General features: G+C 36.3%; 1 protein-coding gene across 31 annotated transcripts; it reads right to left on the reverse strand.

Moving 5' to 3' along the window:
• Positions 1-5,168: 5,168 nt before the first annotated feature.
• LOC148784928 (uncharacterized) lies at positions 5,169-10,540 on the reverse strand. Of its 31 annotated transcripts, none has more exons than XR_016063279.1 (7): positions 9,998-10,375; positions 9,547-9,575; positions 9,376-9,421; positions 9,129-9,210; positions 8,564-8,651; positions 8,229-8,336; positions 5,169-5,390 (listed from the first exon to the last, which is right to left on the reverse strand). XR_016063279.1 is itself a non-coding variant. In XM_088876632.1 (3 exons), the coding sequence occupies exons 1-3, from the start codon at positions 10,202-10,204 to the stop codon at positions 5,365-5,367; spliced, it is 315 nt and encodes a 104-aa protein (XP_088732758.1). In that variant the 5' UTR covers positions 10,205-10,375; the 3' UTR covers positions 5,169-5,364. The 31 variants fall into 31 exon arrangements, 2 of the variants coding, with proteins under 2 accessions (XP_088732758.1, XP_088732757.1); XR_016063280.1 differs by having other exon boundaries at positions 9,369-9,421; XR_016063276.1 differs by having other exon boundaries at positions 9,305-9,421.
• Between the last annotated feature and the right edge of the window lie 5,160 nt (positions 10,541-15,700).

Consider the following 15,700-nt stretch of genomic DNA (forward strand, 5'->3'; position numbering starts at 1 on the left):
TATTTCAGTTGAAATTACCGATCCTCTATGGGTTTAGTTGTTTGCCTTGTACACGTTCTACCTTGTATTCATGAAATTACGGCGGGGAAATCCCCCCACCGCATCGACAATCTCCACCTGCTCCTCCCACGACAATACTCCCCCAGAAGCTCCACCCCAAGAATTGATAATTCACCCGCCTTCTCCTTCCCCTTGCAGAAGTCGAGAATTATTCTCGGCTCTTGAGGAGGAGGAGCAGAGGCGAGAGGAAGTGAACAACAGGATCTCCAGACCTGAAGTCGCACAGACTCAAGATCAGAATCTCCATAACCGAGAATCTTAAGCCCCCCACCACCTAGGGGAACCGAGGATTTCTACTTGCCGTTAGCTGTGGCCCCTTCAAGATGTAGCCTGTTTGCCTCGAGAATTCTAGCCGAAGCGCTCCCAGCAGGTCTCAAAGTGTCGAACTTATCGGAATATGATAGGATGGGAGGCCCACAAGAACACTTGGACAAATTTTATGCCAAGATTGATTGGTACGATCTGAGTGACGCCGCTTACTGCAAGGTCTTCCGCACTACGCTCTCAAAACGTGCATTAGCCTGGTTCAACCAACTGCTCGCTGGAACTATTTCTAGCCTCGAGTAGTTGGTTCAACGTTTCTTGCATCACTTCTCCATAAACAAAAAAGTTTAAAAAAAACGGCTGTATTTCTATTTACCATCCGCCAAATGGAGGGTGAGACTCTGAGATACTATATGCAAAGGTTCATGGACGCAGTGCGTGAGGTTCCCCATGTTAATCATGAGTTATTGACCAGTATTGTCCAACAGATCTGCTACCAGGAAGATTCAAGGAATCCATAGCTGGCAAGCCCCCTAGAACTATGGAGGATTTACTCATGCGCTCCCATAATTCCATCCGCATTGAGGAGTCGAACGCATTGGATCCTTCCCTCAATAGCAAAAGGAAGGGTCGGGAGAGGAAAAGGAGCCGAAGAAGAAAGAAGAACGCAAGCATGTACCTCGGGCGGGGTTCGCTCACTACACCCACTTGAACGCTCTCAGAGGGGAGATATTAGTCGTAGCTGAGCAGCAAGGGTTAATCAATTAATGGCCATGGAAAATGAAAGACAACCTTAAGAGACTCAAGTCCAACAAATATTGTGGTTTCCACTGAGATAGAGGGCACACGACGAAGGAATGCCACCACGTGAAAAATGAGATAGAGAACTTGATTTAGTGAGGGTACTTGAAAGAATACGTCAACCAGGGATTGAATTCCCAACCTCGGGATCCAACGTCCACACAGACCAAGAACGACGACAACTTCCCCACCGCAGGGGTTATCGCTGTAATTTTGGGTGGCCCGACGGGCGATGACTCAGCTAATGCAAGAAAGGCTCTCGCTCAAGCAGCTAGGGGAAACCACGCGTAAGCCCCTATTCAAGTTTACAATATTAGTTTGAAACAAGGGGATGAGATTTTATTCAGCCAGCAGGACTTGGACCCAGTGAGAAATTAAAACGACGCCCTGATCATCTCTGGCACGATCTCCAACTTTTGGGTCAAAAAAATTTTAGTGGATAGTGGGAGTTCGGCGGACATTATATTCCACGACGCATATGTCCAATTGGGGATTGACAACGCTCAATTTCTGAAGGTGAACGCCCCACTCACAGGTTTTAGCGGAAAAATAATCAAACCAGTAGGGGAGGTGACACTACCATTATCCCTCGATTGGGAACCGAAAAGGGGGCATGGGTGGGTGAGCTCCCTAGCGTTTTATGGGCATATCTAACGACACCAAGAACTCCTACGGGAGAATTCCCGTTTAACCTATCTTATGGGACAAATGTCGTAGTGCTCGCAGAAATAGGAGAACTTTGTTGGCGAGTGAAAAATTACAACCCAGACTACAACGAGCAAGGGTTGAGGATGAACGTAAACTTTTTCGAAGAGGGCAGAGAAAACGCCACAATCCGGGCCACTATGTATAGAACCAATGCGAGAGTCAAGCCGAGCAGTTTTCAAGTGGGAGATCTGTTGATGCGAAAAGCCTAAGCTTCGGGTCCCATCGGGAAGTTGTATGCAAAGTGGGACATCCCTCGCACGGGAGCATTGCAAATCTCAAGAAGTATTACTGTTAAGTTCTCTAGGTACGTAAAGTTCACTTTTTGAATATTTTGTAATAGGGGGCAAAGTAGAAGTGTAGCGTTTTATCCCTCCCCGTCGACCTCTTGTGAAACTCTTGTAATTTACGCTCAAGTAATGAAGTTAATTTTTCCGCTGTAGTTCAAAATTTCTTTGATAAGGGGGATCTATGAATTTTCGAGAGGCCCCCTTGAGGTACCAATTGTCCCGGGACCCCTAACCGAAAATCCACTAAGATCAACCCCCAGCGACGTTATCCCTGGAGAATTTTGCCTCCCTAAATGAAGTTGGCAAAGATCCAACTCCGGGACGCGAGCGAAATCATCCCTTGAGGCAACACCCAATGAAAATACATTACGTAAAAAAAGCAAACTCATCCTAGAAAGATACAACGCGAGTGACATAAAAGCCGATTAAGTAAAATACTACAATCACGAGTTAGAACCGCCTACTTACAAAAGCGCCCCATATGAGGCAAAGCGGTCACCCTAAATAATATGAGTTGATTACATGGAGAGTCAAATTCATACTAAACAAAATAATCCGATTACATTCCGAGATTAAATCCTAAGTAACAAACGGAAAACTAAGAAGCTTTTAAACTTGGGGGGCTCAACTGTCGGCAACTTCCACCACCTCCTCTTCACCCTTCGACACCTCAGGATCAAGGAGCCCATTGTCTTCTTCAACAATCCGGCCCTTCTTGCGAAGGGTCCAACGAAGGACACGGCGACACCTTCGAATTGCATCATCGTAAATAAGAGTTGCCTTGTCAGTTAAGATCGTATCGAACTTCTCTGATTTTTGGAACCTTGAGACTGTCTCCTCTTGAGCCTCGATACCGAACCACCTGAGGCGCGACCGCGAGTTGGGAGGGGGACTGCACCCCGCTACCCGAGGCGCCGCCTCAAACCGACGGGTGCCCCCCCACCTCGAAGTCGCGCCTCGCGCCTCCCCCCACCTTCGCCGTGCCCCCCCTTCCGTTGGGTGTGCCGTCGTCTGTCGGCAATCTAACTCACGGCCATTTTCACAATCACCTTCCCCACTCCACATTTCAATCAAAGAAATAAAATACAAAGCAAGAACACCAAATAAAGAAGAAACAAAATTTAACTAAGGAAGAGAGTTACCTTTGCTAGCCATTGTGGAGAAAATGGGGTTGGGAGTTTGAAATGCAAATGAAAGGAGAAAAATATAAGTAAGTGGAAGACATATATGGGGCACATATCAAACAAATTCAACCCACCGCACCGTATAACTTCAACGCTACTATAAATACAAAAAATATTATTTTTTTAAGGCAACCACTATTTATTGCAAGTGATCATTTTTCTTACTAAAAGATCTTCCTCAAAAATCATGTTTCACCTGGTGCATAATCGTGCCGTAGGTAACATTTTTAATTTTATCCATTCGCAAAAAACTCGACCACATCAATATATATATATATTAATGATTACATAACTGAATTAATATTGTGGGATACTAATATTTAATTCACATGATACATATTTACGATTATTATAAAATTTACTCCTTATTATTAAAATATATTAGTTTTCAGCTTTTCATTAAGGAAACAAATAACCCAAAAATAAAAACATAACAAAATCAGTCAATTAAATAAAAAGTATAATGCAAAGTAACTATTTTGCTCTTGGAAGATACATTACAAGGAATTATCCCCATCACAATGTATCACGAGGAGTGTTGTTGTGCATATAAATTTTTTAATTTAAATCGAGTAAATCAATTACACAGTAAATATAATACATTGTCATGGAATTGATGTGCGATTTAAGGAAAGTGATCCATTACACGTCAAATATATCATATTTATTGTATTTTGATCGAACCTGATTTAAATAAAGTTTTTTTTACTGTACATATATACAAATTTGAGCTAGAAAATGTGAACAAATCACCAATCTATGAATCTGATTTCCTATATTTGTAGTGGCACTAACTACTAGTTGACAACTTACAAATTTAGGGACTGAAGTGAGAAAAAAAAAGAGTCTAAACTCGTCATTTTATTCCCAATTATAATATTGTCAGAAGGATCAATTTAAGACAGAATTCAAGTTTAGAAATGTTAACATCAAGAAATGAACTTGAGAAACTAAAACGATTCTGAATGAAAACATAATGAATCAACTATAATATTTAATTCTAATAAAGAAGAAAAATATATGATACTTCTAATTCCTCTAAAGTACTTAAAAGATGAATGATATATCTAACTAAATAGCATAATATTTCAACATGCTTAATTTGCTAGGAAAGATCATAAATATTTATATTAAAAAAAAAACAATTACTAGGGCACATTAAAATTTAAATGAATAGCATATGAGTAACATGTAAATACTAATCCAAACTTCAAAAACATAAAAATATAACATTGGATAAGTATCCTCAATTTTATTAAATTAAACGTATTGTTGAAAAATTTAAATCAAGTGATTTCTGACTAATTAATTTTATTTTAATATTAATATTAGATTAATATTTTTAGATTATAAATTTTTCTATAATATAATGGATGTATCATTTCGAGAATCTAATAATTGTAACTTATGATTAAATATAAAATAGTGAGAATGTTTTGAGTGTTTATTTCTATTGTAAGAAAACATTCGTACCTTTAACGGGGTACACTTTCATATTGTGCTCTTTTTGAGTTATATTGTTAATCTTTTATTAAATGAAACTTCTTACTAAAACAATCCAAAATAAAGAATTTTGACTAATTATTTTTATTTTACTATTGAGTTTGTTAATATTATTATTTTCTTTTTAGTTTGTTGATGATGATTGTATACTGCAAAAGTTCTATTTTCTTTTATTTATTTTTGATTGGTGGTGTTTTTTCTGTATGGAGAATAGAGTTCGAAGGTGTTCCAATTGTAAGCAGTATTAGGAAAAAAAAAGAAAAGAATTTTCAAAAAATAGTTGATTTGAGCTTCAATGATGTACCTACTTGTGTATATGGTTGAGTTGATTTTGATCAAGTAATAAATATACAACTAGAAATTGGTTTCGGATCAAAACTTTTATTTCTTTGGCTAAAAAACAAGGCGGTCTTATTGGAGACACAATACAAAGAAGGCCGAAGTACTACCATACACACTTAATTCTTATTTACAATAGACTCTTGACATAGATGGCTGCCGATTCTTGGAGAAACCAGGAGGGTTGATACTCTGGTGCAAAAGACTCATACTCCAAATTACTTGAACCCGATCGTCGTGAAAGCTGTCTTCACCAGCATTAAGTTGTTAGAATAAAATAAACAAACAAGAAAATGTGTACAGAATCAACAATTAAAGAGAAAAACGAGCAACATAATGACATACAATAACAACTTATATAAATAACATTTTCTCTCTAAGAACTAATTTAAACACCCAATTGTCACATATTGGCTGCTAAAAGAAGAGTGCATCTTCGACAACATCTAGAACCACATAATAACCTATATATCCATATATTCCTCTCTACCATTTTCTAGCCAAAAAAGCAACCTTTGGCCTTATCAATTGCTTCTTTATCAATTTTTTCCATACTTAGAAATCAAGTAAGGTTGAAACCATTGCAATTTACTTTGTATAATTCAAACCCAAAAGTGTCTAATTTCTATGAAACACTCATGTACTCAACATTCTAATTTGGAAGCGATGCAATTACGGATTCTGAGACCGCTTTAAATATGACAGGCGCAAGAGAGTTGGAGTTGAGACGCAAACAAGAAGTAACCCTCCTTATTTTTCTTGATTTATTCTCGGTTTGTTCATTATATTAGGTTTTGTTCCCATGTTGCTTTATCAAAACTTTTTGTTTGTCGTACATTTAAGATTCTTGTACAAATTTTACAGAAACACCATATTTGTTCATATCATCGACATCTCAACTTTGCAGGCGTATCAAAGTATTGTTTGAAATTCTATAGCATACAATCACAAATTAGTTCATTTGTGAATTTTGAAAAATAACATACATATAATAAATTGCATAACTGTTCTAGATGCCAATCTCATTATCGTTTTTTAAATTATTGGTCAAATATCTTAAAAAATTTTTCAACACATCTTAACAAATTTCAGCACGATAATCATTTGTCAAAAGAAAAGTTAATAATGTATTTCTTGAAAATCTGAACAAATATGGCAATGAATGCAATTTGACCAAAAATAGTAAACTAAATGCTTTTTAAAATGTTCCAAAAAAACTTCAAAAACTGTTTCAAAGTCGATTACTTTTATAAAATTAAAATTGAACAAAAAAAACTTCACTTAAAGTCCAAAACATATGACTTGTCATGCATTTATCCAAAAACAATTAAACGAATTCATCTATTGCTAATCAAAATATTTTGTTAATTTTTCTTCATTATTGTAAGTTCAAGCTGATTTTGAAAAAAAGAGTTTATTATAAAACACTTGACAAGAAAAACAAATCTTTGATTAAAATATAAAAGCTGATTTTGAGAATATTAATTGATAACAGAAGAACAGTTGACAAGGAAACCAATTTCCAGTAATATTAAAGGTTCTTCAAACACAATTTAAGTTAGCAAAACTCTGTGTTCCCCAAAAACCATTTATCGACTCATGAAATTATATAGTACTCACAAAATATTTACCAAGTCCTCTTGAAAAACAAATTTTAAATTGGCATCTAGACAACAGTTAGGCATTTTAGTATAGCATTTAATTTTCAAAGTTCACAAATAAAATAATTCATGATCGAATGATATAGATTTTTCAACGCATTTTTCTATGATACGCCTGCAAAAACAAGAGGTTAATAACATGAACCAACATGAATTTTGTAAATTCATACAAGAATGTCAAATGCATTACGAACAAAAAATTTTAAGGCAAGCGCATGAAAAGAGAACCCAACACAATAAATGAACCAAGAATAAATTTACGAAAAAAGAGGAGGGTTTATTCTCCAATTTAGGTCTCAACTCCAACCTCGCACCCTTCACATTTTGAGCAGCCTCAAAACCCATAATTATTTTCTTTCCAAACGAGAATGGTGATTTTGTGACTTTTCAAAGAAATTAGAGCAATACAATTGGGTTTGAATTATACAAGTAAAATCAATGGTTCAACCACCTTGATTTCAAAATATGGAAGAAAAATTTGACAAAGAAGAATTAATAGGGGCACTGGTTACTTTTGAGTTAGAAACTAGAATAGAGGAATATGAAGATAGGTAGGCTATCATTAGGTTCTAAAATGTCGTCAAATAGCATACTTTAGCAGCCAACATATGTTTCAACTGAGCATTTAAATCCTACTTAACCTTTTGATTCCCGCACAATATTTATCGATATGAGGTTATCTACTTCGCACAGAATTGGCAAATCAAATTCAAACTCTGGCCCTCGCTCTTGTAAAAGACAAGTAATGAATCACACATACCAACTGACATGCTTCACTTGTAGAATCAAATAAATGCATATTATACATATTACTGAAAAATGATTTATGACCAGTAACAATAAAACTCGCATATAAAAGAATTCGTGCTAGATTACCAGTAACAACAGTACTTCTTGAAGAGATTATAAATAGTATGACATCTATCCTTTGCATTAAGATAGAATCATGAAGGCACAAAAGAAAACAACACAGATACATAATTGCGACATGCTCTAATTTAAAGGCATAAAATAGATACCGCATAAACAAGATACTTTTCTATATGGCACTTGAGAGAAAATATTCTGTCTGTCCATTAATTGGTCTAGGAAGTTCAAATATCACTGTCCTAAGAGAATATTATAATACTTGAAGTCATGTTAAAATAAGAGTAAGGGAGAGTGGATGATGGCACTTAGCTTTCAGCGGATTACATATAAGAGTGAAATACTTAGGAAGTTTCATCACAGTCCCAAGAGAATATTAAGATACTTAAAGTCAAGTTCAAATAAGAGTAAGAGAGAATGGACGGATGACACTTAGCCATCAGTGGATCACATATATGCAATAAGAGGTGAAGTAGGCAAATTGATCAGTAAACATAATGTTACATACTGCTCCTCAAGTAGACACAGATTCACTAATCATGGCTTTCCATTACCTTCAAGCAGTAGTCTTACTCTAGATTGTGCAATTGACAACATCAGCATCTTGCTCATATAGCTCCATGTGTTAATAAGTGGAGCCAAAAGGTTTCAGCACCAAAGTCCTACGTGAACCAAGGATCATTTGGCAGCAATTTTCAGAAAACTGAAAATATCACTAACCTCTGACACAGGTAGAAATCATTTCCAAAAAAATCTTTTGTGAAAAGCTTCTTTTACATCAATGCAAATAACCTTTTCCCAAAACAAGAAAATCACTTCCATTACATTTTTGCATTCATTTAGATTATATAATTCAAGTAAAGAACTTTCTGAAACAGAAAATGCATACATTTATATTATTGCTGCAGTCACATTCTTTCCTATCTCAATGGTAGGAAGATCACCCAACACACCAAGATGACAATCCAAACAAAAGCCTGTAGATCCTCATGGCAGATTTGGAGAAACAAAGTGACTATGTCATGAACACTCATCGAAATTTGATAAAGTCTTGCAATTAACACAAGCGTACTGATCAGTCAAAACTTAAGAAAAGGGACGGGAAAATATATGCATGCAGAACACATTGCAGACGTTTTGGAAAATGATAAGTCAAAACAAAGCAACAATTAAACTGTAAATAGTGAAATCTTAAGGAGGATTTAATTGCAGTAATCCGGGGAACAAAATTGTTTGAGATTCCAATAGGCCACTGCTGTTGATTGCATTCTGAGGATCAGGGACTTCAACGGTAAATTAATGTCACTAAGAGTGGAAAATGACCAGATAAAACGAAGAAAAGACAAATCATAAGCACAACAGTTTCTGAACAGAAATATTAGAACCAATCCGTTCACAACTGAACAAAGACATGGCTTGAATTTCCAAACCAATCAAATTTACACATAACTGACCTTGTCTTCCACCAGTTAACTTGATTTGGAGACCCTTGTCGACAAACTTCGCCAAATCCAAAACTGTTCCTTTTCGACCAGACTGAAACAAAGAAACAATCTGTATATTAGAAAAACTGACAAAACATATATAGACATATAGATCTATATATATGCACCCGTGCACGCACACACGCCTGAGAAAGAAGAACCAATAATTCTTGTCCTTATAAAGGCTAGAATAGCATGTTTAGGGAATACGTCTCACGAGAGATTGCTAAAGAACAGCAGCTTTATGCAGCAACAAATATGGCCTGCAATTGTCGAAGAACCAAAGAAAACAATGAGAATAAACTTAACAGTTCTTCACTACACATCTTTCAACAAACAAGAGTAAATACATGATGCACCATATACAAGAACAAAATATGCAACTTACCTGTAATTACAATTGCTTATTCCCGCATTCTGAAAATGACATGAAAGAAAGACTGCAGCTCATCCTTGCACATGATTTTAAAGCAAAGAAAGGATACAAGGGACAGTTCCACCAAAAGAACACTATCCCAAGAACACATTTTCTTGAAAATGAAGATCAATTCACCAACTTGACTTACTTTTTTCTTGAAAGGAGAAGCAGTTAAACATAGTCAAGAGACTTGGAAATAATTTTCAGGGAAGTTCCTTAAAAGTAGTTCCAGCAATTTCCTCGGTCATGTCTTGAAAATTTTATTATTTGGGAGTTGCTGATGCCAGAATTACCAACCCGTGTACAACTTCAACATAGAATGTTAGGAACTAACACCACCATTTTCTCACCATTTTATCCAGTGTAGCAATAAAAATCACAACAAAATCAATACAGTAATCAAACAAAAAAACAACCATACCAAAAGGGAAGAGGCCTCAGAACCTCCAATGATGGGAGCCGTCTTGGCTATTCTCCTCGCAAGTTCTGAACCAACAAAACTATCTTCACCGGCATCCTTGCATTTATGTCCCGCACCTTTGTCCCCCGCAATAGTAATCCACGGCGTACTAGAGAACCCATGTAGTAGTTGAATTTCAAGAACCTTGAAATAATTCACCAACACCATAAAGAAAAAAAAAAAACAGAGTAAGACCGTGTACTTCAAGAATTCGTGATCTTTAAGTAGTCATCGTACCAAGTTTTCCATTGGGCAGACAAATTCATTTAAACAAGATACATTTAATTTCACAAAGCAAGAACCCTAAATCAAGAAACTTAAAAACGAAAAAAAAATACTACTTGCTTTGATCAAGAACTGAAAGAAAGAAGAAACTGAGGTTCGAGAATGGTGGGTGTCAGCGGAGGAAGGCGACTGGTGGGTGTCAGCGGAGGAAGGCGCGGCTGTTGAAATGTTGAGAATTGATGTGCCGTTGAAATGGAGCGATTTTCTTGGCCTTTTTTTTTTTATATGGTTTTAGTGTGTGTTTTTGTATTTTACAGCGATAAGAAAATTTCCACTGGGCTGGGCCGGTCATTTACCACATACATTTACCACATACATTTAGTTCTATAAATATAAATAGTTAATTACATTAATTTTTATTAATTATTATTTGTCATCATTATTTTTTACTTTTTTTAATCCATCCATTTATGTAAAATTTTGAATTATTTTTTTATTATAAATCTTTCAAAATTTACATCAATTAGGTTTTATAATTTAAGTAATTTAATATAAAAACCTTTCTCAGTTTTTAAAACTCGTTTTGTCCATCAATTAATAGATATCATATAATTTTTTTTATTTTATTATACTTATCATTATTTCATCATATTTTTCTTTTTTTTATGTACATACATACTTATTATTGATTTTGTTTAAGAGGTCATGCAACAAAAACTACAGTGTTTAGTATCAATTATAAAAAAAAATATTATTTTTAAATTAATGAATTTACAAATTCTTTAAATTATAAAAACTATATTTATCTGTTCAAATGTTATTGACTCAATTATAAGTTTAATTCATTTAAATAAATAATTCAGTCAGCGGAGGAAGGCGGCTGCCTAAAATCTTCACGACTGATGCCACCGTTGAAATAGAATGAACAAATTTTGTCTTTCTATATTTTTTGCTACTTTTTCTTTTTTACTTTCAACTGATATTTTCCTATGATTTATAGTGTCTGTTTTAGTGTGTGTTGTACATTTCACAACGGTAACAAATTTGTAGTTTTACAACTCACTTCCAATTGGTCTGATCCGGTGGACTTAATGGATAAACAATCTCTTTCAAAATTGACATCAATTCATTTTTATAATTTAAGTAATTTTATATAAAAACCTTTCACAATTTTTAAAATTCGATTTTGTCCATCAATTAACGCTATCATATTTTTTTATTTCATTATATTTATGTTTATATCAGAATTTTTTTATGTACGTATATATTTATTATTAATTTTATTTGAGAGGTCATGTAACAAAAACTTGTTTAATATCAATTATAAAAAAAATATTATTCTTAAATTAATGAATCTATAAATTCTTTAAATTATAAAAATTATATTTATCTATTCAAATGTTATTAACTCAAATAAAAGTTGGATTCATTTATAAATAATTTTATTGAGTGAAGTGATCATAATCATATAAATATGATTAAGTTGGTATTTATAATTTAATATAATTAATAATAATTTATGCTATATATGTGTCTTTATCCAATTTATTTATTTTTAAGCATTATTTGGCTTATAAATTTACTTATTGGATACATTTTATTCTTAATATTTTAATTACACATTTTGAATTAATGCATTTTCATTTCATAATGCAAAACCCTAAATCAAAAAAGTTAAAAAAGAAAAAAAAAACCTCACTTGCTTTGAGTTGATCACTTTCAAGAAGTACCTATTTAAAGGAAGAAGAAACTGAGGTTGGAGACTGGTGGCTGCCGACGGAAAAAGATAACTACTTGAAATGTTGAGAACTGATGCCGCCGATAAAATAGAACGACTAAATTTTATTTATTTCTTTAATGTCATCTATTGTTATAATTATTATAAAGTTAAAATACAACGAGTTTCTATAAAGTTTTTTTTATAATTATAAATATAGCTTATATTTAAAATTATAAATATATTTAAAACCAATGAACGTCTAACAAAAGTACTTATTTATGGATAGCTGTTGTAAAAAGTACTTATTAGATAACAATTTTAACAAATATTCATAATTTTTATTGGATAAATTTTATTCTTAATATTTTAATTACACATTTCGAATTAATGTATTTGAAACTATTATTGCAAGTATATTTTTTCAATGAATAACTTTTAAATTTATAAGAAAATCCCCTAACACATGAGCAAGCGCCCCTTGATGGGGAAATCCCCCCATCGCATCGGCAATCTCCGCCTGCTCCTCCCATGAGAGTACTCCCCCCGAAAGCTCCACCCCAAGAGTACTCGCTGGAACTATTTCTAGCCTCGAGCAGTTGGTTTAGCGTTTCTTGCATCACTTCTCTATGAACAAAAAAGTTCCAAAAATAACTGCATTTCTATTTACCATCCGCCAAATGGAGGGTGAGACTCTGAAAGACTACACGCGAAGGTTCGTGGACGCAGTGCGTGAGGTTTCCCACGTTAATCATGAGTTATTGGCCAGTATTGTCCAACAAAGCCTGCTACCAGAAAGATTCAAGGAATCCATAGCCGGCAATCCCCCTAAAACTATGGAGGATTTACTCATGTGCTCCCATAATTCCATCCACATTGAGGAGTCGAACGCATCGGATCCTTCTCTCAATAGCAAAAGGAAGGGTCGGGAGAGGAAAAGTAGCCGAAGAAAGAAGAACGCAAGCATGTACCTCAGTGAGGTTCGCTCACTACACCCCCTTGAACGCTCCCTGAGGGGAGATATTAGTTGTAGTTGAGCAGCAATGGTTAATCAATTAATGGCCATGGAAAATGAAAGACAACCTTAAGAGGCTAAAGTCCAACAAATATCGTGGTTTCCACTGAGATAGAGGGCACACGACGAAGGAGTGCCACCACATGAAAAATGAGATAGAAAACCTGATTCAGTGAGGATACTTGAAAGAATACGTCAACCAAGGATCGAATCCCCAACCTCGGGATCCAATATTCACACAGACCAAGAACGACGACAACCTCCCCACCGCAGGGGTTATCGCCGTAATTTTGCGTCGCCTGGCGGGTGATTACTCGGCTAATGCAAAAAAAGCTCTCGCTCGAGCAGCTAGGGGAAACCACGCGCAAGCCCCTATTCAAGTTCACAATATTAGTTCGAAACAAGGGATGAAATTTCATTTAGTCAGCAGGACTTGGACCTAGTGAGGAATTAAAACAACGACGCCCTGGTCATCTCTGCCACGATCTCCAACTTCTGGGTCAAAAAAATTTTAATGGATAGTGGGAGTTCGGCGGACATTATATTCCACGACGCATATGTCCAATTGGGGATTGGCAACGCTCAACTTCTGAAGGTGAACGCCCCACTCACAGATTTTAGCGGGAAAATAATCAAACCAGTAGGGGAGGTGATGCTAGCAATGTCCCTCAGCTCTTATCCAAAGAGGTCCACCAAATTGGTGAAGTTCCTCATGGTGAAGGCTCCATCTGCCTACAACGTTATCTTGGGGAGACCGAGCTTAAACTCTTGCAAGCGATAGCATGTACTTTCCACCTGAAACTAAAATTCTCCATCCCTAACGGCATGGGAGAAGCCATGGGGGACGAGAGAATGGCCAAGGAATGCTACGTGAGTACCCTTAAAAAGATCACGTGAGAAACTGAATGAAGCGGTCGATGAGAAAACAAAGAGAAAGATGACTGATGGAAGATATGAGATGAGAGACACCGCGGAAGAACAAGTAGGAACAACCTATGGGGAGAAAAGAGTAGAGGCCTTGGAAGAGTTGAAGGTGATCCTCGGCGAGAAGACGATGAAGATAGGCACGGCGATGTGTCAATCCGCCAAAGAGAATTTAACTCAATTTTTGATAAAAAATGAGGAAGTGTTTGCATGGAGCATGACGGATTTTTATGGAATCTCACCTTACGTTATCACTCACCAGCTCAATGTAAATCCCGAAGCAAAATCTATAACGCACAAAAAAAAAAGGATATTCGGGCTGGAGAGAAGTCAAGCGATAAGAGCAAAAATGGATAAGCTGCTTAAGGCCGAATACATATGCCCGGTGCAATACCCCGAGTGGCTGGCTAATGTTGTCTTGGTTCCGAAGCCAAATGGAAAATAGCGCCTCTGTATTGACTTCACAGATCTTAGCAAGGCATGTCCAAAGGATCCCTTCCCCCTCCCACGTATTGACCTCTTGGTTGACTCCACCTCCAGTTGTGAAATGTTGAGCTTCCTAGACGCGTATCAAGGCTACAATCAAATTCCTTTGGCCTCTGAAGATCAAGAGAAAACAAGTTTTGTTACGGACCAAGGGATCTTCCATTACAATGTCATGCCATTCGGCCTGAAAAATGCAGAAACAACATATCAACGATTTGTCAACTACATGTTCAAAAACCAAATTGGTTGAAACATGGAGGTCTACATAGATGACATGTTGGTTAAGAGTGTGAAAGAACAGGATCACATCAAGGATCTAGAAGAGTGCTTCCAAATATTGAAAGCTTTTGGCATGAAGTTAAATCCCGTTAAGTGTACATTTGGAGTGGGGGTGGGGAATTTCTAGGGCACATGATCTCCAAGAGCGGAATAGAAGCAAACCCTGATAAAATTAGCGCTGTCATGAACATGCCCCCACCAAAGTCGGTCGAAGAGGTACAAAAACTCGTGGAAAATTGGCATCCTTGAATATATTCATTTCACAATCTACGAATAAAGGCCTACATTTCTTCAAGATCCTTCACGGCGCGAAAAAGTTTAGGTGATGCTAATCTATCCAAGAAGCATTTGACGAGCTGAAGAAGTATTTATCTTCCCCGCCTTTATTGACGAAACCTAAAATAGGATAAACCCTCTACCTTTACTTGGCGATTTTAGAAAATGTTGTTAGCTCAGTTTTGGTACGAAATAAAAACAAAGGGCACCACCAGGTGTACTAAGTTAGCAGGATGTTGCAGGGGGCTGAGTCCAGGTACTCCCAAATTCAAAACTAGCCTTCTCTTTAATCACTGCAGCTAGAAAGTTGAGGCCGTATTTTCAGGTGCACCTGGTGGTTGTGTCGACCAATCATCCTTTGAAGCAAGTGTTGTCGAGTCTGGAGCTCTCTGGGACAATGGTCAAGTGGGCAGTAGAGTTAAGTGAGTTTGGCGTCGAGTTTCACCCCGGGCCAGTCATTAAAGCACAAGTGCTAGCCGATTTCACCGTCGAGTTGGCGTACAACGCGGAAAGTATTTCTACGCTTTCCTGGAGTCTGCACATCAATAGATCATCCACATCGGCGGGAAGTAGGGATGGAATAGTTCTAGAGAGCCCTAAAGGAGACGAATTTGAGTATGCTATAAAATTAGAATACCTCTCGTCAAACAATGAAGCATAATATAAGGCATTTTTAGAAGGACGTAAGTTAGATTTGGACGCCGGGGCGAAAAAGATTATCATTTATAGTTATTCACAACTG

The sequence above is a fragment of the Sesamum indicum genome, linkage group LG12 (assembly GCF_026168435.1).
Source record: "Sesamum indicum cultivar Baizhima isolate 11 linkage group LG12, ASM2616843v1, whole genome shotgun sequence".
In the NCBI taxonomy this organism is placed as follows: domain Eukaryota; kingdom Viridiplantae; phylum Streptophyta; class Magnoliopsida; order Lamiales; family Pedaliaceae; genus Sesamum; species Sesamum indicum.

Coding starts and splice junctions, on each gene's coding strand:
- LOC148784928 (XM_088876631.1), bottom strand. CDS start 10,204: ATGGTGTTGGTGAATTATTTCAAGGTTCTTGAAATTCAACTACTACAT. Junction 9,211..9,997: donor CTGAGGCCTCTTCCCTTTTG/GTATGGTTGTTT, acceptor TCTTTGTTTCAG/TCTGGTCGAAAAGGAACAGT. Junction 5,395..9,128: donor GTTAACTGGTGGAAGACAAG/GTCAGTTATGTG, acceptor ATGCTGGTGAAG/ACAGCTTTCACGACGATCGG.